Source organism: Rhododendron vialii, chromosome 10a (assembly GCF_030253575.1).
Source record: "Rhododendron vialii isolate Sample 1 chromosome 10a, ASM3025357v1".
Taxonomy (NCBI): domain Eukaryota; kingdom Viridiplantae; phylum Streptophyta; class Magnoliopsida; order Ericales; family Ericaceae; genus Rhododendron; species Rhododendron vialii.
This window is the reverse complement of record NC_080566.1, coordinates 34,790,135-34,814,692: the sequence shown is the minus strand read 5'-3', so window position 1 is coordinate 34,814,692 and position 24,558 is coordinate 34,790,135. Positions and strand designations below refer to the sequence as shown.

The following is a 24,558-nucleotide window of genomic DNA, read 5'->3' as shown; positions in this document are numbered from 1 at the left end:
ACAATAAGCTAACAAAAAGGTGAAGAATAAACAGTGGGATAAAACAGAAAGTCTACACCCACCGCTCAACTTTTACCGCTCCCCCCACCGCTCTCAATCTCACATTTCAAAAGTGTTTTGGACTATTGATTGCCAAGATGGACGGTGAGATGTTGAGCGGGGAAACAAAGTGCTGGGCGTAGCGCCATTGGGGAAAAAATTAGCGGTTAACAGGGAATTAACAAATTAACATGAGCATTACAGGATTGGAAATGTAACACGCAGCTCTTTCAATTATCAATACCGATAAGCAAGGAGTTACCTTCTTGAACTCGGAGTTCTAAAAGTCACTAGGCGTTAGTTGGGCAGAGGAGGGGCACCTAACGCCTACCTAGTCCCTGGCAGCCAACTAGTTGGCCACCTAAGCCGATTTTAATCTAGGCGTTGGACCCCTGCCTAACATTTAGGCACAGACTAGTCGGCCTCCTAGACCGATTTTTAGAACACTACCTCAACCATAACAGTAATTCACAATAGAATGAAGACGTTTGGAATTGAGGCTTTTTATTTGAGAAACCTCTCATGCATGAATCCAATCACAAGAACAATTAAAGCAAGAGTTCTGTATTCTCATTAAAGGGTAGCATACACATAACCAAGATTGAACATAGTAGACAGAATGTTGCTAGTTTCATATTTGCATTGTGTTGAGAAATGTAGACCACATACATTTGCACAGGGTAAAATAAATAGACTAACCCATCACTTTCGGTCGCCAACCCTCAATGACATCTTCTGGCAGAGCCCGAGTTTTGATGAATGAATCCATGGAGAATATAGTCTGCATGGAAAATTAGAACAAAATTGGAAACAAAAAAACATATCTATCAGAACAGATTCCAGCAGTAGCATTCACATTTATAAGGGATCAAACAACATGAAATGAAAACTAACTTCTTATGCAAAGCAAACATTTTCAGGAAGATGTGCAACTAGACAATACAGTTCCAAGTAACATAGAGGAGAAAGTGTACGAAAAAAAACAGAATTCAGAATGTAATTGGCACATTCTTATTCTTCTAAACTGGAATGGCAAGAAAATGAAACCAGAAGAGTCAAATCATGTTCACTGCAGGAGAAACGTTAAAATCCTGATGCAGTTGTGGCTGGGGATATGCAGTTCTGGCTGGGGATGATGATGGAGGAATGTGAACATACTTTAGGAGGCAAACGAGCGTTTAAGAGCTTACATTACTTTTTTCCAAATATGAGTTGTTTTATTATAATGATTGTTCTTCTAACTGTATACGTTATGGCAAGCGAATAATTTTGCTTACCTTTCTCTCTCAATCTCAGACTCTCAGCTATATCTCTTTTTGTCTCCATTCTTCTTCAACTTTCCCCTTTTCCTTATTCTTCTAACTCTTTACATCCGCTCTTTCTTCTCTCTCGATATTCTTGCTTTGCTACTGTGCTTTATAAAAAGTTTAATCACATCTGTCACCTTTCTTCTCATGTTTAGTTTCTTAACTATGTCTAGGTATTACAGTGTCTGATGGTCCATGTATTTTTAACTATTCGATAGACGAATCAAGTTGCTCTTATGCCTACAGACTCTCACCGAATCTACATGTGTCCGAAAGATGTGTGATCCAACAGATATAAGCTTCTACTCCCCTCTTTATTCTTAACAATATCGTATATCAAGCAGCTCCTATAATCTTGGTTAGGTTGTGAAACGAAACTTCATTTCAAGCTATGCAACATTTTAAATGAGTCCGTAGAATGCTTCTCCATTCATTAATGGTTAGACACTTCGACATAGCTCATGAAGAACCATGACTTGACATGGATATCGTATTGATAAAAGCATGGAAGGAATCTGGAAGGAAGTGAACCTGGAACCAACAAGTTTTACTTAACATACCTTCATGTAGGACTTCACGTAGGGAAGTGAATCTGGAACCGACCAGTTTTTGTAATGCCCCAATGAAATCTCTAAGTGGTACAACTTTGGTCCAAGGGACAAGTCTGCAGCAGATATTTGTTTCCCATTCACAAAAGGGCCCTTCAAACGACAAAAGAGATTCAGACAAATAAATATTGGAGACATTATTTCGAATTCACCAGAGAAAACAAATAATCCATTCAAAGTCCTCTTTTTCAACACGCACGTCACTACCAAAAGTGATGATACTATAACCAAACCATCATATCAACAAGCTTTATAACCAAAAGGATAGCACCTGTGACAGAATAGTCCAAGTTGAGACGCACTAATAAACCACGAGGCTAGGTATTTATATGGTGACAGATGGGTCTCAAGTTGCATAAACAAAGGCCCTATTATTTCCAGACCACAGAATCAGCAACTTTTTCCTTGCTTAAAGAAGAAAGTGAAATAGAACTAACAACTAAAAGCTGCCTTAGCCAAAAATAACAACAATTCTAATGATGTGGTAAGACACGGGGCTCACATTTTCTTTGAGATAATCGTTGAAAGCAGTGAGCTCATTCAGTAATGCTTCCTCTGTTCCATCATTAGGGTCTTTGCTTTTGAGAAAACCAATGAAGGTGGAGAAGATCTTCGATCCACTACAAAAGCAAAACTAAGAGAATAATTGCTGCTCACTAGACCACAATCTGATATTGCAATGTGCACACTTGAAAAGACAATATGTTGCATAATAGGTAGATAGGAAACAAATAGTAGCCAATGATATAGAATGTTGCAGATGTGCAAACTTGATGACTCTTGAGGCTAAAATTAACATAAATGTCAATAGGTTTTGTAATTACCCAGAGAACATCGAGAAAGACAAACAAGTTTAAAATCAATCCTTTGCATTTTCTGGAGTATTCCATATATTTTCTTTACACTGATAGTTGACTTCTAACGTCATTGCTAAGGTAAGCCGTTGCGCTGATCGTGACCATGTTTGATTTCTTGACAAAGAAAAGAAAAGCAATGAAAAGAAAATCAAAGGAAGAAATAACTTGTTTGTTCCTTCCATTCTCTACCCTACCGCTTCTTTTGTGCATACACCATCGAATGCTATCATTCACAGGCCACCAGTATGAGATGTAAAGACACTTTCTACAACTCATGACAGAGAAATGTGGAGTGATCACCAACATGTGTCAATTGGGAGGCTTTTCAACTCGTGTTTCAGGGGATTGGAAGTCAGAATCTTCCACAACCACATAGCACAAGTACACACAAACTATTCCAGCTTGAATGCAACTCACAAGGACCTAATACCTACTTGGGAATATCATTTAGAAAACAATCATTCTACAACCACAAACATTTATACAAACCCACTCACATTCACATTGGGGCCCACACACACTACACCTCCAGTGTGTGTGGGACCCACCAAAAGATGTGAGTGTGTGGTTGTATAATAATTGTTCAGAAAATGTTCACTCTGAAGAGAGAACATACACTGAAGCCTTCTCAGGTGGTGTTCCCAAAGGTGGATCGGGGAATTTTTCCTCCAGTTCTTGGGTGATGACATCTGAATCAGCAATCCATTTCTCATCAATTTTTATCACTGGAACTTTACCTTCGGGACTTACTTGTAAGAACCTAGATCAAGTACAGAGTTGGTGCATCATTAAAAGGTGACAAAAAGGTGGTAATCGTATAAATGCCAACCAGATAAACCAGTAGATAAAAAATTACCATTCCGGCTTTTTAGCAAAATCAACCAACTTAATGTCATAGGGGAGATGCTTTTCCTCTAGCGTCAGCAATACCCTTTGAGAGAAGGGGCCTGAAAACCATTATCCCAAATGAATGCAAACAAGTAAATCCACATCTGCCTTCGATCCAACACTATCCTACGAGTATATTCAACACTCTGCCTATATCTTAAATTAGCCAATTCTAAACAAATGGCAATCAATTATTAAAACCAATCGCAGGTTGAGACAATTGTTCCTCTATTTTCATTAATTGCCTCTTTATAATTAAAATTTCAGCAAGGTAGAACAGAAACATAAGCTTACACTCTGCCTAGATCTTAAATTAGCCTATTCTAAAGAAGTGGCAATCGGTTATCAAAATCAATGGCGGAGTTGACACAATTGCCCTCTATTTTCCCTAATTGCCACTTTATAATTAACATTTCAGCAAGGTATAAAAGAAAAGCTTCAAAAGTATGATATAACTCTTTTCGTACTCAAAAATTTTCAAGGCTATTTAGCCTTCAAATTTACCACGGCTGTTAATATAGTTTTACTCAGATTTATGCTTGCTTACTTGCGCTTGCTTATTGGATTACTTCTTAGTGCATTTTAAATTCTTACTCAAACTCAAATTTGAGTAAAAACACCTTAAAACTCCCTCCACCCCTGGCACAAACCTATACCAGTCTGAGTTAATCAAGGTGACTCAATCCTTTATCAAAAATTTGAAGGCAATTTATGCCTTCCAAATGTCAAGAAACCATTAAAACATGAAGCTTTTACTTAAATTCATCCCTAGACTTGAGGTTGCCTATTCAAGTGATTCACATTAAACCAAGCTTTCAATCAAACTTATTCAAACCTGAGTAGAAGTTTGAGACTTTGAGTAATGGCTGGTGAATGGCGATGGTCTCAAAGCATCTCCACTCCTACTCAAACTCTCAATTTACTATTCCATGGAAAATGGACTGAACACCCCCTCAACTCCTTGACTCAATCCTAAACCTACATCAAATCAACCTTTACTCAAATCAGGAGTGACTCAAATTCTTACTCATATCTTTAACAGTCAATTTCAATATACAATATTTACAACAATCTTTCTGTCAAATTCATGCTTACAACATCTCTTAGTCCCATATTAAAACAACAGGAAACCATGAAAATGGAAACCATGAACATTCCTTCTCCAATGAACCAAGGGGTCGGCTTGCAGGTCAAGACCTCGGAACAGGGATTTGCTCTCTCCTAAGCGTATCTCCAATGAAATAATCAAAATTGGATAATCAAAACTTGCCACCTCATCTTTTGATTATCTATGATTATCTATTTAAGGGATTGCTAAGATTAACAACGTGAAGTCCCACAATAGTCCATAATCAAAAACTCATTTTTAGCAGAGAAAGAGAGAGTTGGGAATAAATGTAAGTAAGTGACTCCATTGATAGTGATGAGAGGAGAGAGAAAGGAAAGACAGATAGTATGGTCTCCATTACATATGGTTATCGAAAGAGAAAATATTAGTAGTTTTGGTTATTCAAAAGACAAAATTTAGTTACTGATTAAGTTGTCGCTAAGTTTGGTTATACCGTCAGTCACATTTTGGACCGACATTGCTAACTTTAGAAATCTTTTTGTTTCAATTATGCCATTGGAGACCCTTTTAAGTCTCAGGTTCAAAACTTCTCTTGCCTTAATTGGGCCGCCAGTGGTTGGTAGAACTGATCCTATAAGATTAATCGAGGTGCGCGTAACCTTCCAGACACTTAGACTTAATAGTTTCCAATTACCGATCAACCAAACCCGTGAAATTAAGGGCAAAAACTTACAGTCGCCGAGCTTGTTAGGGGTAGTAACGGAAGCTTTGACGCAGACTTCGAGAGGCTCCGACACAGCAGGAGCCGAAGAAGCAGACACCGTGAGTGTTCTCCCACGGAGCGTATTCCGCCGTGAACGGCCCGAACCCTTGAGTGGCGATAAGGTGTGAGTGCGGGCGAATTGGAGTTTTCCGGTGAGGTGTTTGATGGTCGTCGAAATAGCCGACGGCGACGGGTGTATCCTCGCCGTCGACATTGTTTTTTGGCTTTCGCTTGCAGCTCTGGGAAGTAGTGCGGTGTGATGGTACATCATGGTAGTGGAATGGATTCTGTTTGTTTGGGCGCTGGTGAATAGCCACGTCACTAGATGAAGGGTCTAGATTGGAAAAAAGTTTTGAATTTTTTTTTTTTTAGAAAAAATTACTTATCTTTAAGTAATCATCTTGTGAACCGGACAAATTTTTGGGACGAAGGTAATATTGATATTTTGCAATTTTTTTTTTACTTTTTTGAATCGCCAGAGAAAATTTTAAAATATCAAAAATATCTTATTTTAATATTTACAAAAAAGATTTCTCAATTTTTTAAAAATATTTTCTCGATATGATTTTAAAAACAAAAAACTAATGAAGTTTACCAACTGGCGTTTGAAGCTCCTCTCTATATTCTTCTGAGTACAATTTTGTTCACATTCCTTAAAAGAGGGTGAACATTATCCTCACTCTTATTGATTGAAATGATGTAGGTCCCATCCGTGCAATACGCTTTTTGGTAAGCATGACATTACTTTGTGGTAGGATCCACACACTTTGTGATGGGACTACACCATTTCAACCAATATGAATGAGGATGATAATGTTAATCCTCTTAAGTAGATGGTGAACAAAACTCAACTTAGATTATTCATGCACAATTAAAAAATTGTTTAGTTCACATGACCTCATACGTACTCTCAAAAGGCATGTTGGCAATGAAAACTTCACGACTATGTTCGTTATGATCCTTAGATTCAACTCTTACTTCTGCGCACAGTTTCTAAAAAATAATCTTTTTTACAATTATTACTTTCATTTCTTTACAACTTCACGACTATGCTCGTTGTGGGCTAGAAGGCAGCTTGGAGTTTGTGAGCCCAAGTCCATGGAATGACGGTCGTAGAGCCTAGCGACCGGAGTGAGTATTAGAATTTTCCAAATTAAAAAGCTAGGAAGCCTTGTACACTTGAAATGTGCTAAAGATGGTAGCGTGGGATTTTTTAGAGTCTAGACTAGAGATAAGGTCAGCTCTTGGTATATGCCCCTGTTTGTTGCTATTGTTTGACCAAAATGGAAACAAAAATGTTGTATAAAATATGCGCACTCGTACAACAATGAGATAATGATAATGATGTTGGTTAAAAAAGATCTTGGAAAATTTAATTTGAATAAAGCTAATCAGAGAATTTTTTTGGCTTTGCATACTTTAAACAAGAAATATAGTTTATAAAGCTTGAACAGAGAGACCAGATTAAATTTAGGGTTAATTACACAAAAAGTTCCTCTACTTTTACTGTATTCTCAATTTTGTCTCTTTAGTATGATTAGTTTGTAATGATTTTAACCTTTAATTTTGTATTTTATTTTAAATGGCCCAATACCAAACGTTTAAGGTTTAAATAATTGTATCAAGATGCCTAATAGTAACGATCCTGGTGTAACAATATCAGAATAAATGAGCTGAGCTATGTAGTAATTTTGGAGCGCATGGCACGAAAACAGCACGGTATGAGCACAACATGAGCACGAATCAGGCACTGCACGAGTTCGGCATAAGTATGACACGAGTGCAAATTGCAATTACAAAAATATGATTGATTATCAATCATGAATACTAAAATAATACACCCGAAACACTAAATTATATATAAAAGCAAACTTGAAAATGACCAACTCATTGAGTCTTTAACATTGCATAACCATACAAAAGCATACTCGAAAATGACCAACCCCTTGAGTCCTTACCATTGTACAACCACGCAAAAACTGTAACGATCCGGATTTTTGACCCAATTTTTTTTTAAAATTAAATATTTTATTAATTATACTGTTAAACTAAACTAATCTCCCCATTGTTTTTAAAATTTTCGGCAGAGAAAGGGAGAAAAGAGGTGGAGTGTCTTGCACCCAAACTCATCACATGCCGACCATGCAGGAGCCGAGTTAGCAGCCAAAGTAAATAATCTGGAGGAGAATAACAACCGAGTTAGACAACCAATGTCGGCTATGGATCCAATTCTCGAGTTAGTGGAGGTAAGTAATAATGTTGGTTCTCCAATATCTCATGGGCTTGATTCAATAGTGCAGGATTCGCTAAGTTCAGAAGTGGAAAACGAAACGCCCAGTCCTAAAAGTATAGCCCAAGAGAGTGAAGTCCAGGTTATTGAAAATCAGGAATGGATCGTCCAACAACAGGAACCTGAAAAGAATGATGCTGCCAATATTAGCCCGGGGTACGTTGCTTGAATCCAACAGTCAACTTCGAGATTCTTAGGTGAAAGGAATAAGTCTCCAAGTGGTGTTGCATCCAAATGATACAAGGAAAGAGCACCGGAAAAAGTTAAGAAGACAAAAGTATGACAACAGCCAAAGCCAAAATCTTGAGGAAATCCAAGAGGAGGACAGCATAGAATCTGATTCAAATGAACAAAGGCAGGCCATGCTTGCTTATGAGCTTCAAACTACCACTGACACAGGTAATAGACTGGGAATAAGATATGAGAATGGTGACATCAGAGCAATAAAAGAGATGATTGAAATTGAAGCTAAGGACTATTTTTTACTTCAGAGAAGTAAATCTTCCAAATAAAGTCCTGAGAATTAACCTCCCCTTAATGCCATGAAAATAATATCCTGGAATATAAGGGGTTTGAGGAGCTCAGTCAAGAAAAGATTCTTAACAAATTTGATCAAGGAAAGAAATCCAGCGGTAATGATGGTTCAAGAAACAAAGATTGGAAATTGAGTCTGTGCAGAGATATGGGGTAATTCTGAAGTGGAATTTACTGAATCTGAAATAGTGGGGTCAACATGAGGTGTTGGTCTTATTTTTTAGGGGTGTTTTTTGTTGTCTGAGGAAGGATAAATGCATGAAAAAAAAGAAAAGAAAAGAATATATATACATATTAACAGTGGAGGCGTAACCTCCTGGAAAAGTTAATTACAGGAAATAATCTTAAAAGGCTAAGCTACTGTTATTTATTAGTACTTGTTATCTTTGATTGCGAAAAGCATGATTTTGAGTTAGTTTCAGGAAATTGGATTTAGTTGTTATCAAATGATAATTGGTTAGTCGTAAAGCATGATTATCCATTACATGATAGGAATATTGCTCTTAGATTATGTGCCATTATGATTTTTGATTGGTCAAGCAGAGAAGCATGAAAAAAGTAAGATTTATTTAATACCACATGTTTTTGCAAGCTTTGAAAGAATAAAATGAACGTGAGAAAATAATGCATGTTTATAAGACACGAGAAACGAGACAAAAAGAGACGAGAAACCGAAATGTAAAAAAGATTGATAATTGTGTGAGCATGAGAGCCTGATGGGATCAGTAAAGCTGGTCGGCGGAATCATGGCTCGGGTGTGCGTGTGTGAGCATGAGAGCCCGATAGAATTTGTAATGGTTAGCGGAGTCATGGCTCGGGTGTGTGTGACCTAGGAGCCCGATGGAATCTAAAAGGATGGTTAGCGGAACTAGTGTCGTGTGAAAATGGTGAAAGAGCCAATGAAATGAATAAGACTGAGAGCCCGATGGAATCTAAAAGAGACGGTTAGCGGAATCAGTGCTTTTGGGTGGAACAAATTAGCCTGGGAGCCCAATGGAATCTGAAAGATGGTTAGCGGAACTAGTGCTCGAGAAAATAAAATGGAAAGTGAAATCGATACTGATAAAATGATGACACGAATTACGATACGCTGCGTTGACTCTGAAAAGACATTGACACTTTTGTTGAATTATTATTTATTTGTTGAACTGTTAAATCTCTGAGTTTTACTTTGCAAAGTTATTTATTATTTTTGCTAAAGTATGAGACATAGGGGTAGGAGTTAGCTATTGAGCTTAATTGCTCACGGTGCTACTTTTTGTGGCCCTGGCATCTTATGCCAGAGTTTAGAGAAGTATAGGTGTAGTACTATCCATCAGAAGAGTACGATATTGATCAGAGTCTTGCTGAGAAGGAAGAAGGATACGAAAAGTAGATTACCTTAGTGTCCATCTCTATCCGTTAAATAGATGTAATTTGAATTTATGGATTTTTTTTTTTTGGAGTTTGTAATGACCTTATATTCATTTCTATTTAATAAATGTTAGAAATTTATTAAATTAACGTTCCCAGAAATTGGGGCGTTACAGAAGCTGCAAAAAGGTGGTGTGAGTGGGTTTTCTCCTCGTGCATGTGTAGTTAGACCCAGGATGTTGTGACACAATTGCATGTGGATGAGAGAGTTTCAGAGGCGTTGTGACCACATGACTCCCCGGTTGGGGGCATTGTGTTGCCTATGCTGTGGCGGGAGAACATATGGCTTATTTGGAAATCATACACACGCCGGATTCTCCAAATTCGACTGTTCCGTCACCTGAAAAAGAAAGCATCAGAAATAACTCGATCACGTATTAATCGAGTCTCCATGCTGCAACTAGCCCTACCACGATTGGTTCAGGGCCAGCTGTTTCTTGAGGATTCGTATGCATGCATATCTTCCAGCAGGCATAGAAAATTAACAAAGTTGGTATTGAAAATTCCTACAATAATCCCTCCAAATAATATACGTAGCGGATGGCTCCTCTTTCCAAAAACACCTTCCAATGGTGCTCAACGTGCGCTCTGACACAATGTGAAGAGAGGAGGACGACCCAAATAGTGAGTGCCAAACTTGCTCGAATGATGAATGATGAACCACTCCCTGACCTTGAACCTTATTAAACCACATCCGTTAATTAGTTCAACTATAAACAATTTGAATGTATGATGGATGCATCATATTATTACAGATTGGGAAAATGTATAAATTTCACAAAATGTCCATCTACTTCTACTGGATTGGAAAAATGTAAAGACTTTTTTTGAACAATATTTTCCCCTTGAATTTGTTCTTGTATTTTTAAGTTTGACAATGAGAGGAACAGAACTGACGTGGACGTTAGTATTGTTGACAGGTCACCTGCCACATCATTCGGTAAGTCAAATCGGTAACAAACAGCCGAGCCGTGCTCCTTAACATTTCTCTTCAGATACGTGTTTCATATCTAGATGAATAAATTCACCAATAATCTTGAGAATTGATTTCCACCCTCTTTTTTTAGTATCAACACTCCATTTTTTACCTTTATCCACAAGAATTTACTATGTTGCCATTTTTCGATACACTTTTTCATGTATCCAAGGTTAATATTGTAAATTGATAATGATAAGGACAAATTAAGGAGAGACTTCCTGGCCGGTCCTGTCTGGGTGAAGAATAGCTCACTAGGTCCTGCCATAAGAGCCCATACCCCAGTAGGTCATCTTCATTATTTTGTTGACAAAAATACCCCTCGCAAAAAAAAGGCGATTTGAGAGAGGCGATCAAAACGATCCAGCTACCACCACCACCACCACACTGCCGCTGCCACCCACCACCACCACGGTGCCGCCATCACCACCACGCCGCCACCGCCGCCACCACCACCGCCACTAAGTTACCACCACCACCACTATGCCACCGCCGTCGCCGCCACTACCACGACGTTGCCGCCGCCACCGCCACCACCACGACAACGCCGCCGCCACCACCACCACCACCACAAAGCCGCCGCCACCACCACCACGACGTCGCCGCCACCACCACCACCACTATCGCCACCACCACTCCACCGCCACTACAATTAACAGTGTTAATTTTTGTCTAAATTAACGGTGTTTATTTTCGTCTAAATTCACACCCCAATTAACAATGTTAATACCCTTCGGCCCATACGACCTCTTAAACCACCACCACGCTGCCACCACCACTCCACCACAGCCGTCGCCGCTGTCGCCACCACAATGACCACCACCACAACCATCGCCGCTGCCACCACCACCACCACGACGTCGCCGCCACCATCACCACCATTACCGACACCACCACTCCACCACTACCACAATTAACAGTGTTAATTTTTGTCTAAATTAATAGTGTTAATACCCGTCGGGCTATACAACCTCCTAAACCACCACCACGCTACCACCACCACTCCACTGCCGCCGCCGTATTCGCCACCATAATGACCACCACCACGACCACCGCCGCCCCCACCACCACGTCACTGCCACCACCGCCACCACCACCACCACAATGCCACCACCACCACACCCACCATCGCCGCCACCGCCGCCGCTGCCCCCACCACAACCATCACACCATAACCACAATGACCACCACCACAACACCATCACCGCCACTGCCATCACAATGACCACCACCACACCGTCATCACCACAATTAACAGTGTTAATTTTGGTCCAAATTAACAGTGTTAATTTCTCTATAAATAACACCACAATTAACTGTCAGCCACCACCCCCACCACCGCTACCACCATCATCACACCGCCACCACCGCTGTCACCACAATGACCACCACCACCGCCACCACTACCATAATTAACAATGTTAATTTCTGTCTAAATTGATAGTGCTAATTTTTATATAAATTCACATCACAATTTAACAGTGTTAATTAACACCACAATTAACTGTCGGCCACCACCCCCACCATGACGTTAGCACCACCACCGCTACCACCATCATCACGCCACCACCACCGCCGTCACCACCATGCCGCCACCACAACCACCACTATCATAATTAACAGTGTTAATTTCTGTCTAAATTGATAGTGTTAATTTCTATATAAATTTATCACAATTAACAGTGTTAATTAACAGTTGGCCTATATAACCTCCTACACTACATCTGTCACCACCACCACCACCACTCCACCTTCATGATTAACAGTATTAAATTCTGTCTAAATTTACAATAATAGTCTTTAATTATGTTCAAATTTAGCCAAGCAAAAAAAAATTATGTTCAAATTTACAATTAACAGTGTTAAATTTTATCTAAACTTATACTAATTTACAGTGTTAAATTAGATCTAAATTTATAATTAATGTGTATGGAAAAGAAGAAGGGATGCTAACATGCACCAATAGAGTATAGAATAGCCGGTCCTGTCTGAGTGAAGAATAGCTCACTAGATCTTGTCCAAAGAGTCCATAGTCCAGTAGGTCTTCTTCATTATTTTGTTGTAAAAAATACCCCTCGCAAAAAAAAAAGAGAAGGCAATTGGAGAGAGATATCGACAAGATGAACCAGCCGCCTCCGCCACCACGCCACCACCACCAAACTGCCGCCACCTCTCCACCACCGCCACCATCACGCCGCCACCACCACAATTGCGCCTCCACCATCACGCCACGATTAACAGTGTTAAATTCTGTCTAAATTTATGATTAACAGTGTTAACTTATGTCTAAATTTACGATTAACAGTGTTAACTTCTGTCTAAATTTATCCAAGCCGCTGCCACCAACACCGCCACCTCTCCACCACGGCCACCACCACCACAACGCCGCCGCCACCACAACCAGCACCAGCACCAGCACCACGCCTCCACCACCACCACCAAGCCACGATTAATAGTATTAAAATCTGTCTAAATTTACGATTAACAGTGTTAACTTTTGTTTAAATTTACGATTAACAGTGTTAAAAATTCTATCTAAATTTACGATTAACAGTGTTAACTTCTGTCTAAATTTACAATTAACAGTGTTTAATTATGTCCAAATTTATGATTAATAGCGTTAACTTTTGTCTAAATTATATGCTGCAACAATCGATGTGTTTTGGCAAATGATGTGTGCTGTCAGAGTATGAATCACCCACACACGGCCAAGGGGTATGTTGAAATATTAAAAAAACAAAAAAATAAACAAAAATTATGTATAAGGTGAAATTATAAAGTAAAAATATTAAACAAAGCAAATTATGTATAAAGTGAGATTAATCTGATCTCCTTCGATTCTAATTTGATCACCTCGAGGGACCTGATCGACGCCGTGACGGAGATTGACAAGGACGGCGACGACGCGATTGGCCTTAAGGAGTTCGCCGACGTCGTGGCCCGTGGCGGCGGAGGCAAGAGCAAGAGCAAAAGCAAGAGCAACAGTAAGGAACGGGCTGATATCCGAGGAGGACGGCGATGGTGCGATCGGCCTCGAGGAGTTCACCGACTTCGCGGCCCACGGCGGTGGAGGCGAGAGCAACAACAGCAGCAAGGAGATCGACGACGCGTTCGAGATTTACGACTTGGACAGGAACGAGACGATCTCAGTCGACCAGGCTGGACTAGGCTAGTGGCTTGAGCCGACGACGGCGGAGAGGAGAGACGAGCAACGGTTGCAGCTCGACGAACCGCCCTCACAACCAAGAAAGAAGGCATAGCTCGGAATTCGTCGACGGTCGATTGAGATCGAAACCAAATTGACGGGCTCCTGGGCGGTGGTTGAAACCAGCGGCGGTGGAGGGATGGGCGGTGGTGGAGGGAGGGCGGCTGTGGAGGGATGGGCGGTGGTGAAGATGGTGGCGTCATTGGTGATGGTGGCGTCGCCGTCGTTAGTGACAGGCAGCAGAAAAGTACACAGTTGGTGTGTTGAAAAAAGAGTGATGTGGACGGACAATCAATAGTTGGTGTGCTGTGCGCGTCTGCTGTCTGGCTTCATCAGGGCAATATTGTAAAAATACATGCTCAAGACCTTCTCATCAATTGGACTTATAGGAGAAGCATCTCCCTAGCCGTGAATTACAAAAATAGGACCGGCCCAGCATTTTGTCCAAACTAAGAGAGTGCGAATTGTGCAGGCCCATAATTTTTGTTTCCACTGAGCTTGGTTAGGCCTGATTTCGGGATTTGCAAGCCTCATGGGCCTGATTTGTAGGCCCGTAAGTTTGGTTTCACTCTGCTTGGTTAGGCCTGATTTACAAGTCTCGTTCTTTTCTCTGTTCCACCAAATTTGTTTTTGAATCCAATGCCTGATTTAAAAAAAAAAAAAAAAACTACAACGAATCCAATGCCTGATTGATTAATTAATAGTAGCATTTTATTAACTAAAATCCATATAATAAAATTTGTTTTTTTTTTTGGATTTATAGTGCAAAGTGATTACAAGCTACGTACAAACTCTTGTATTTCTACAAACATCATGAAAAAATTTAAAACAATTTCAAAAAGAAAATTGCTAGCGTTGAACACATCATTGTTAAAGTATAACTATATTTTTCACTGATTTACGATTTATTGCATAACATTACGCCGAGGTAGGCTACTAAGCGCTGGTATTCAATTAACAGATGCCAGCCTAATCTTCCTTAGAATGGCTTCTGCAATTGAACATGTCGGATCCTCAGTTTTTATCGATTTCTTCTTCGTTACCAGGTCAGGTCGACCGCACAGCTCTTTTTTTGGCGTTATGACCTCCATGTTTTCTATTTTTCTACTGAGTCTAGGTTCCCTTCTTTAATGAACTTTTTTGACTGAACCCCAAATTTCAGAAAAATATTTTTGTCTTTATTTCCTTTCTTCCATATGAGAAATCCATGTCATTCACGTTTAATGCTAAAACCTTTGTACTCCAATTATGACAACATTCTACACAAAAAAAATGTCGTCGTCATTTGTCAGGGAAAGCCCGACACATTTTGTTGAGGGATCCGTCTGGCGGCACAATACGTTTGACATGACAATTACTCCAATAGTTGTGTGATATATATGTCCTTTGCTTTGGTTTCTTATTCACGTTTTATTGTAATTTCCTTAGGCTGGCTTCCAAAAACAAGTTAAGAACTTATTTTTTGTTGAATAAGAAGGGTTGTTTCGGAAAATAAGAAGGGTTCTACTTATTTTGAAAGAATTTATATAGGTATCAATGGGCGCCGGGAGGGAAATCATACCGGCGGCTGTGCCGGGCCGTCTCCGGCCACATGACGGCCGATCCAAGCCATTCAAAAATTCTAAAAAAAAAAATCGAGGGGCTTTTGCGGAAATCAACGGCATCCGAGATGTGTAGGGTGCTTGATCCGAGCACCCCTTTTCCGTGTATATATGATAATATATACACGGAAAAGGGGTGCTCGGATCAAGCACCCTACACATCTCGGATGCCGTTGATTTCCGCAAAAGCCCCTCGATTTTTTTTTTTAGAATTTTTGAATGGCTTGGATCGGCCGTCATGTGGCCGGAGACGGCCCGGCACAGCCGCCAATATGATTTCCCTCCCCCGGCGCCCATTATCATAGCAACAGTCTTATTTTTTGTATAAGGCAACTTCAAGCTCAAAAATCATGTATTTACGCAAATAATTTTCCTATCACTATGGATCTTGTTTGATAGATCTCATTAAGATCTTTAATACGGTGCAAAAAAAATTAATTTTTTTTTCATTTACATTATTTTTGAGTTTAAAAATGTGAAAGGAACTTTTTATTTGGATTTTGTGGAATGACCCTTCTTATTTTTTGAATAAGAAGTGGCAAAATAAGTACTTATTTTTAAAGAAGATTTCCGAAACGGAGCCTTAGACTTTTTGTGACATTTAATGAAATAAACGTTTAGGACGGTATGTTTAGGTGACAAGGGGCTCCACAAAAAAAATGACTTGTCTGCGGTTTAGGTTTGGACGATTAGGATGGTCTGTTTAGGTGACATGGGGCTCCACAAAGGAAATGGCTTGTCTGCTGTCTAGGTTTGGACTGCAGATGTGCAGTTCAAGTGATTGCAACCAGTTCAATCGGATTAAAAATTGGAGCACTTAATTTTTTAATTATATTTTTCCGTTAGTTTCATTAATGGTGTTAACGATTTTACTAATTTGAAACGTAAAACAAACTACAGAGTTTATTTGGTAGCAATTGAAACTAGAGGGACGAAATTGATATAATTGTAAAATTAGAGGGACGACTACAAAAATTTGAGATAACTGTAATATAATATTCTCACATCTATAGTAAAGAAGGCTTACCGAAAAATCACTTCTTGCCAAAGGCCCCAAACGATTCCAATGGCTATCGCAAACACCCTCAAATTCTTTGCAGTCGCGAGTTCCATTAGTTTGCTGAATATATGAGGAGCTGACTTTCTAATTAATCAAATAAAAATCTACATATTAATAATTCAAATTAATTTTCCATAATCTTGTCCTCTATTTGGCTAATATGAGAGGGATTACAATGACCTCGTCCTATGAAAGGCCTAATGGCTCACCCACACTAGAAAAGGAAACCCTACCTAATGCACTACCTATACAGGGAACCCTAAAAAACTAGGACTAATGGATAGGTTGGCAGCACAATTGTTTCGTGGTTAATTAGGTTAGGTACACCTTAAATAAAAAAAAAGATAGGTACACTACACCCAGAAATCTTAGGATTCAAAGTTGCATAAGAGAAGTCTCCCTAGTAAAAAAAAGCGATACTTTTTTGTCACTCAAATCCATATAAGAAGAGCAAGACTACCCCACCGCTCTGCAAGTGTATTTTTGCACCAAAAATATACTTGCAGATGAATGACGTTAACAAAAAAGAGAGTGACAAAATTATTTCCTTTTTTGTTAATCCAATGTACAGTGGTTTTCCAACAAATAAGTTTTCTTATCAACCACCCACAACCAACTTTTTGAATTAATCTATGGATTGCTCAATACACCAACTTCAAATCTATGGATTGCTCAATACACCAATCTATTGAAAAGGCATAGTTATGTTTGTCCATATAGTTATGTTTGTCCTGTACGTATCACATATAGTATGTTCCACCCTCTAAAACTTTCAATAACCACTTTCCACTTCCAGTTTAAAACAAAGATTTGTTGATGCATGTAGAGAGATTCTTTGACATGGAATTTGTCTTGGAATTTGAGATATCGATTTTGGACTCGGTGGTTCTGTAGTGCAGCAACGTACAAAGAAATATTATAGTGCGCTTCAATGTGATCCTTCGAGAGATACAGTATCATGATCCGAGTCGATCATTTTTATAGAGTTTGCTGAGAACTTTGATACTTTTCTATATACATACGGCAATTAAGAAACTTAATTCCATTAATTTCGTTATCCAAGCATCGCGTTTTAATGCAATTTCAAAGTGTTGGTAAAATCTCCAAGAATCCACACAAAAATGAACCCTTAAAGGTTGGCGAAGTGATATCTAAGTTTCTTAGGAATTAAGCTAGCTAGCCATGGTCTGATATTTGACTCCAGCCTACATGTTATCAATTCATGTCTTGGGTCATTAATTCCACACGAGACTTTGTCCGGGCGTTAATTACTCCAACTAGTGAACGATGGAGATGGTCTCTCTCTCTCAAATTAATTGGTCTCAAATTAATTGGTCCACCCAACCGAATATTGAGTTATCAAAAGGGAATCCAAAAATAAAATAAAAATGGACTATGATCTTAACATGCACGAAGAAAAAACTTAACGAGCAACATCGGTCGGCCATCAATAATTAATGCCGATGATTTTCCTAGTAAATTAAAACTACTTAGACTTGAAATGTGGGCAGTTGGTGCCTTGGAAATAGTATAATGTATTAGTTAGACTTCCTCGATCGCCCAGAAATTCAACTAAGTTGATGAACAATTTGGTTAAGCATATAGCAACGTACGTACACTGCAATTAAACAAAACTGGCCGGTTTGACGAGGTACGTAGTTGGAACAGATCAACTCGATCGATCATCACTCGGCCTCCGAATTTTATTTTAATGAGCATCTCTGTGGTATGCAGTGGCGGCTCTACATGAGTACTAGTTTACATGGGTGATCAATTTCGAAGCGTTACTGATCAAAATGATTCCGCGTAGAAGATGATGACTTAAGTCATCCATAGTGGTATAATCAAAAGTAAATTATTTTTAAAGTTAACAATATTGGGGTAAAAGATGGCTTACAATGGCATAATCAAACTTAACAACATTCTTAGAAATAATCAAATTTTGGGCTTTGGATAACCAAAACTAACAACATTTTTTAATAATCAAAATTTGTGGATCTCACACCACATAAGTTAACTGGTTCTAAAATTTATATACACGCGTGTTTCAAATGGTATTTTCTTCTTATTTTTTTCGTCTGCTCTATATCTCATGTTCTTCAGCCACAAACTCTTTCTTTTTCTTTCCTTTCAAAAGTGAAGCTCATATCTTTCAATCATTTACAATTCAATTCATTGTCGCAGGATTAAGGTATTTTTTTTTTCCGTTTTTATTTTATTCGTTCCTCTCCCTGTGGTTGAGTACATAAAGAACCTTGCATTTTTCTACAAAATTCAAGAACACATCTGTTTTTTTTTTTTTTTTTTGAGTACATGATTTTTTTTCCAAATTCATAATATGAGGGAAGGACATCACCAAGTTTTTTTCCAAAATTAAAGGAGAAAATTGATATATTTTTGCCAAAAAAAAGTGTAATGGAGGGAAGTGATCAATGGTGGAAAACATAAGGGGTAAGAGAGTGAAATTGTAGTGGATCCCTTATTTTAGTTATGGATTAGAAGTGACCATTGTGGATCTCAACATTGTTAAGCTTAGGAACCTCTTAAATGGATAATCAAAAGCTGATGTGTCAACTTTTGATTATCCATTTTTGATTATACCACTGTGGATGACCTTATTCCCAATTACAGTACCTTTTTTTTTTTGTTTTTGGGGTAAGTATTCCCAATTACCTTCTTAAAATGGGAATTTGAAAATTGACAAACTAATATCCTCGTAACATTATTCCGCGTGGAAGACAATGACTTTTTTTTTTTTCCCACTCGTGGATAATATACAAAATTTTGAACTTATGGAGTCGTCGTCGCAACAGGTGGTAAGATTAATTTTTGAGTTGAACTTACTAATCAAGGAAATTCATGATCAAAGTAGTTCAGCTAGCTTCTCCATCTTAACCAAAATGCTAAGGCAGTGAGGCCCCGTTTCGCTAAAGGAAATAAGTATTTATTTTTTAAATAAGTACTTATTTTTTAAATTAAAGGTGATACATTATGAGAGAATCATAATATGTCTCATAAAGCGAAAAATAAATTCGTTGTCTTTTCAGTATTTGCGGTCATAGCCAACCATTTCAAAACAACCTTGCCCTACACATCAACCCTAGCATTTCGCGCCATGTTTTTTTTTTTATATAACAAAAATAGTACATGGGTGAGAGAAAATTACGGCAAGAAAATAATTAATTAAGGAGAACGGGAAAATAAAAAAAAAATTATCCCCCAAATAGATTAGCACATACTACTTGACCAGTCATGAATTTCCAATACCCAAGTAGCAAGACACCAATTAAAATAGATATCCAAAACCAAAAAAAAAAAAAACCTGCGACGTTTGATTGTGCCATGTTTGACTGCTTACATTAATTTGATAAAAGTTTTTTGAACGGCAAAGAAATTTTATGAATGGTATAGGCCGAAATTTCATTGTGGTTCAATTTTGGCCAATATTGACAGGTCTACCCATGGCATATGACATCCTACGTGTTCTGTGGTATTGATTGAATTCCTAACGAATATTGTTGCATGATTTTTTTAATTTTACTAAGGTTCATCGAAATTTGAACACCATGTCCTTAATTTGGTGTTGATATTTACCTGGAAACAGCGACGGAATTATAAATTTTTACTAGTGGTGACGAATTTGTGGACGAAAAATAGAATGGAGAGATTGAATATTTATCAACTTAGAAAATGAAATTAGCATACAACAACTAATAGTATAACCGACGATTTTTCTCAAACGCATGCAGAGTATAAAAATTTATAGTAATAATTTAACGGAACAAATAAAAGTGTGGCATCTTGAATCATGCTCGATATTCTTACATGTCATTGAAAGTATCAATGATAGAATATGTCAAACATCTTGCAATGTCGGCACAAAGTTTGCAAATAAGGTTTCATACTAAAAATGCACGCTTTAATTCGCATAGCCCTTGACACATACAACATCAATACAACGTACATACAGGAATCAATCTACGACAACAGGATAAATTGCGGACATTTATTATTTTGTTCAAACACTTCATATCATATATATAACTTTGAAACGGTATTTGCCGTTCAAAAACAAAAACAAAAATAAAATTGACATCAGGTTTGAAAGTCAGGATGCTTGAAAACATCGAGCTTCAAATTTTGAAGTCAAAGACGTTATATGTAATTTAGTTTTTCCAATTTAGATAAGTTCTTAGATATTTCACTTAGGCCAATCACTTTCTAATTTGGGATTTCTTTGTAATTTTCGGATTCAAAGATTAATAAAATTCTTTTGTCGAACAAAAAAATAAAAAAGGGATTTCTTTAATTATAAGAAGATTTTAAATTAAAGACTAAAGAGTCAGGATATAAGGAAAAAAAATCATATAAGAAACCTAGTGATGGTGGATCCATAGTTAGGTAGTTAAAAAAAAACCCTGTGTAATAGTAGAACTTTTTAAAAAAGAAAAGAATTGTGGTTGAAAATTATATTAATGCAAGGTGACAAATGTAAGCTAGGGGGATTTACTTTCATCTAAAGTAGTACTCTCAATTTTGAAATCTCGCAAATGTTGTCAGAGCTTATGGAGCTAGTCTATACGGGAGTTGTCCTTGTTTTAAGGGGTCTTGTTTTAAGGGGTCTGTCTAGTGAATGGTGTGATCAAACTTTTAGAGATTAGTTAAGATATGTGTAAGCTAGTTCGAACACTCTGACTTACAAATAAAAGTTAACATACACTCTAATTAAGAGAACTTAATTAGGTTTCGACCATGAGTGCGGCGTATAAATGATTCAAGATATGGTATCGCTCTATAATAAAGTCCTGTATAATGCATGGCTGTGTTAGGAGTTTGATCCGCCAGAGGTTGTTCTGTGTGTGCATAGACCCAATTTGTTGGGGAGTATCCACGGAGTCCAGACCACATCACATGGACATATTATATATATATATATATATATATATATATATTGAATGGACACGAATATCAGTCATTGATTACGCGAATGAATAGCTGAGATTGTACCGCTCCGTAAACACCCTGTTCACGGAGCGGCCAAAAAAAAGTCTATTGAGGTAGATTGCGCCGCTCCGTGAAGTTTTTCTCATTTCCAAATATATTTGCTCTCAAAACACACTTCCATTGAGGCCGAGCAAAAAAAAACACACACTTCCATTGAGATCTTCAAATAAATGGCTGAATCACACTTCCATTGTCGTCATTGCAGTCATTGCAATCAATCTCATTCTTAAGCTAAGCAATGATTAACCACTCCAAGCGTGCTCACTCAATGATGAGAGAGAGAGAGAGAGAGAGAGAGAGAGAGAGAGAGAGAGAGAGAGTAGTTATGTCATTAAGGGAAGGAGCAACATCAATTTCAGCTAATGTCATGCATTAATCAGATACTCCAATTAATTAGTGTAAGGTCAATAGAGTTTACACAGTGGTACGAGAGAGAGAGAGAGAGAGAGAGAGAGAGAGAGAGAGGTTTGAGCGGTCAGTGGAAAGGGATGGCAAACCATATAAATTGCCGCCGTGATATGCGCAAATCTTAAACAAACAAATTACATTGATCTGTCTGCTTAAGAAAATGGCAAACAAGTTTTAGGCAATGCATATGATTGTCCGTTGCCATAGGTGATAACCCCCGTTGGGATGTATTGTTGCGGTTGTGATGCTTTCTATCGTAATTCCATTTATGTACGGTTTATTAATAAATTTTTCTGCCGATGAAAAAAAATATCCTGAAACCATTTATAAGTCAAATTACAACAATCCGAGTATATAGCATTATGCGAATTAACATTCGGAAGGGAATATATCAGAAACATAGGAGTAATAACTCCACCATACAATCTCACTATACGAATCTTCACGGAGGGTGTATTCCATTAACTAAAATAAGTAATTTCTTCTTCTTTGTCTTCCTTCGACATTAACAATAGGAACTCTATCTTACTTAAGGGAGCCCGTAAGATAATAGACACTGGCACTTTGTTGGGAGTAAAATATCATGGAGGGACGGATTTGAATTTGAAGAAATATGTTGAAATCCAGCTTGAGAATTTGGCTGAAAGGGAGAATGGTGATTTCGATGTTTTGGAGGATGGAGAAATTGCAGATTAATTTGGATGAGTGTGCATCGCTCTCTCTGGAGTTTTAATCCTTATGCTTCCGTTTGGTGATGGTGTTTCGGTTAGTGTTCGTTTTGGGTGTTTGCTTTTGAATTTGAGGTTCCTAGTAGCGTTCATGTTTGTTTTTTCATGTTGGAGGTTTCCGTGTTGGAGGTCGCGTTTGTTTCATCTTAGTTTCTTTGTTTTGAGGTATGTGTTTTCGGTGGGTCTTTGCTTTTTGTTGGTGTCTTGCCTTCCTGGTTTTTTTTTTTGGATCTCAGGTGGCGCTAGTCGTTGTGCACTTGGTCCGTTTAATCTTTGTATCTTTTTTTCAAAGATTAATACATTTCTTTTGCCGAGCAAAAAAAACTAAAATAAGTACTTAATTTTTGAATTAAATTAAGATGATGTATTGTGAGAGAATGACTTGACTTTATAAAGCTATAATACTCCCTCCCTCCCTCCGTCCGGAATTAATAGTCTTTTTTTTGGAGTTCGTGCCATTTTTCAATTGATTAGATCTTCCAATTTATAATGTTTTACGTGATTTCGAAAAATATTGTATTATAGAACGAATCGAGATCTATTAAATAAAATCTATATTCGATATGAAATTCACTACGGATTTAAAGATACAACCCATTTTTTAGCCGGTTAGAATAGAACTAGGAACAATTAAATCCGGACGGAGTGAGTAGTTAATAAAGATACATAAACATGGCCAATTATAATACTGGCATAACTTTATCATTTTGGAACGAAAGGAGTATGTTAGAGATATTTGACCCCAGTGTTGGCCAATCATAGCTCCGCCACTGGCTGCAGTCATGGCTTTAGGCCATTGCCGGCCCTATATGTAATTTTTATTTTGGTTGATCCCTTGTCAACTTGAGTATTTTTTCTTTTTGGGTCCATGTTTGGCATATGATTGTCGAGGGTCTTGGTGCCAACATTATTGGAATGCTTTCTCCTTATTGTGATGCCTCTTTTCACGTGTTCCGTTTAATCTTTTTAACTCAAATTCAAAGATTAATAAAATTTCTTTTGCCTCTAAAAAAAATGTAACTCCAGCATTTGTTGGGTGTAGAATGCCAAAGAACAGCATCATATATATAGCCTTTTTCTTGTTGTTTTTATCAATAGAAAAGCTACGTGCACAGCAGCTTGTACACAGCAGCTGTGCACAGATCCCATTTTCTCCCGTCTCGGGTTACACAAAGATGATCGGAGCCGCTCATGTTATTCTAAATATGTCGTTTAAGGTCTCTGTAAAAAATGAGCTTCGTTCGATATTGTTAGAGGCGTTAACAAAACACCCAAAATCACTTCAGAATTTAGGAACAACATGAGCGGCTCCAATCATCTTTGTGCGACCCGAGCCGGGAGAAAATGAGATTGTGCACAGCTGCTGTGTACAAGCTGCTGTGCACGTAGCATAGCTCTTTTATCTAATAGAGTGGTCAATTTTCCTACGTACATTGGTTGGAGGGTTCCTCTTCCTTAAAAGAAACACCCACCCAAAATTTGTGTAGGATTTACTGCTCCCACAAATGTAATGATTAGAAACAGATCATGAGGATTGGAGTATACCCAACGGTAAATCAATACCCACAGATTTTTACTTGCAAGTTTGGATATATGGTTTAGATGAGCAGAGTGGGATAAAGTCTAACACTCTCTCTCGCGTGCGGATCGGATGTGCGCATGTGGGAGTACGAATTAAGGAGACAATATGTGATTTGATTTGGGCAACGGAGACTCGACCACATTAGTTGAGGCTACTCAAGATCTAACTAGCTCTGATATGGCTTAGGTGTGCGAAACAAAGTCCAATTTTTTTTTTTTGATAACCG

General features: G+C 38.2%; 1 protein-coding gene across 1 annotated transcript; it reads right to left on the bottom strand.

Annotated features, from left to right (window-relative positions):
• Positions 1-526: 526 nt before the first annotated feature.
• Positions 527-5,834, bottom strand: LOC131304048 (probable glutathione S-transferase DHAR2, chloroplastic). Its single transcript, XM_058331144.1, has 6 exons — positions 5,502-5,834; positions 3,668-3,758; positions 3,428-3,571; positions 2,457-2,574; positions 1,907-2,047; positions 527-820 (listed from the first exon to the last, which is right to left on the bottom strand). Exons 1-6 carry the CDS (start codon positions 5,800-5,802, stop codon positions 734-736), a joined length of 882 nt encoding a protein of 293 aa, XP_058187127.1. The 5' UTR covers positions 5,803-5,834; the 3' UTR covers positions 527-733.
• Between the last annotated feature and the right edge of the window lie 18,724 nt (positions 5,835-24,558).

Bases quoted from the DNA above. Each gene is read 5' to 3' on its own strand.
- LOC131304048 (XM_058331144.1), bottom strand. From the start codon at position 5,802: ATGATGTACCATCACACCGCACTACTTCCCAGAGCTGCAAGCGAAAGC. The intron at 3,759-5,501 runs GTAAGTTTTTGC...AATGGTTTTCAG, and splicing joins CCCTAACAAGCTCGGCGACT to GCCCCTTCTCTCAAAGGGTA. The intron at 3,572-3,667 runs GTAATTTTTTAT...TACTTGATCTAG, and splicing joins TTTGCTAAAAAGCCGGAATG to GTTCTTACAAGTAAGTCCCG.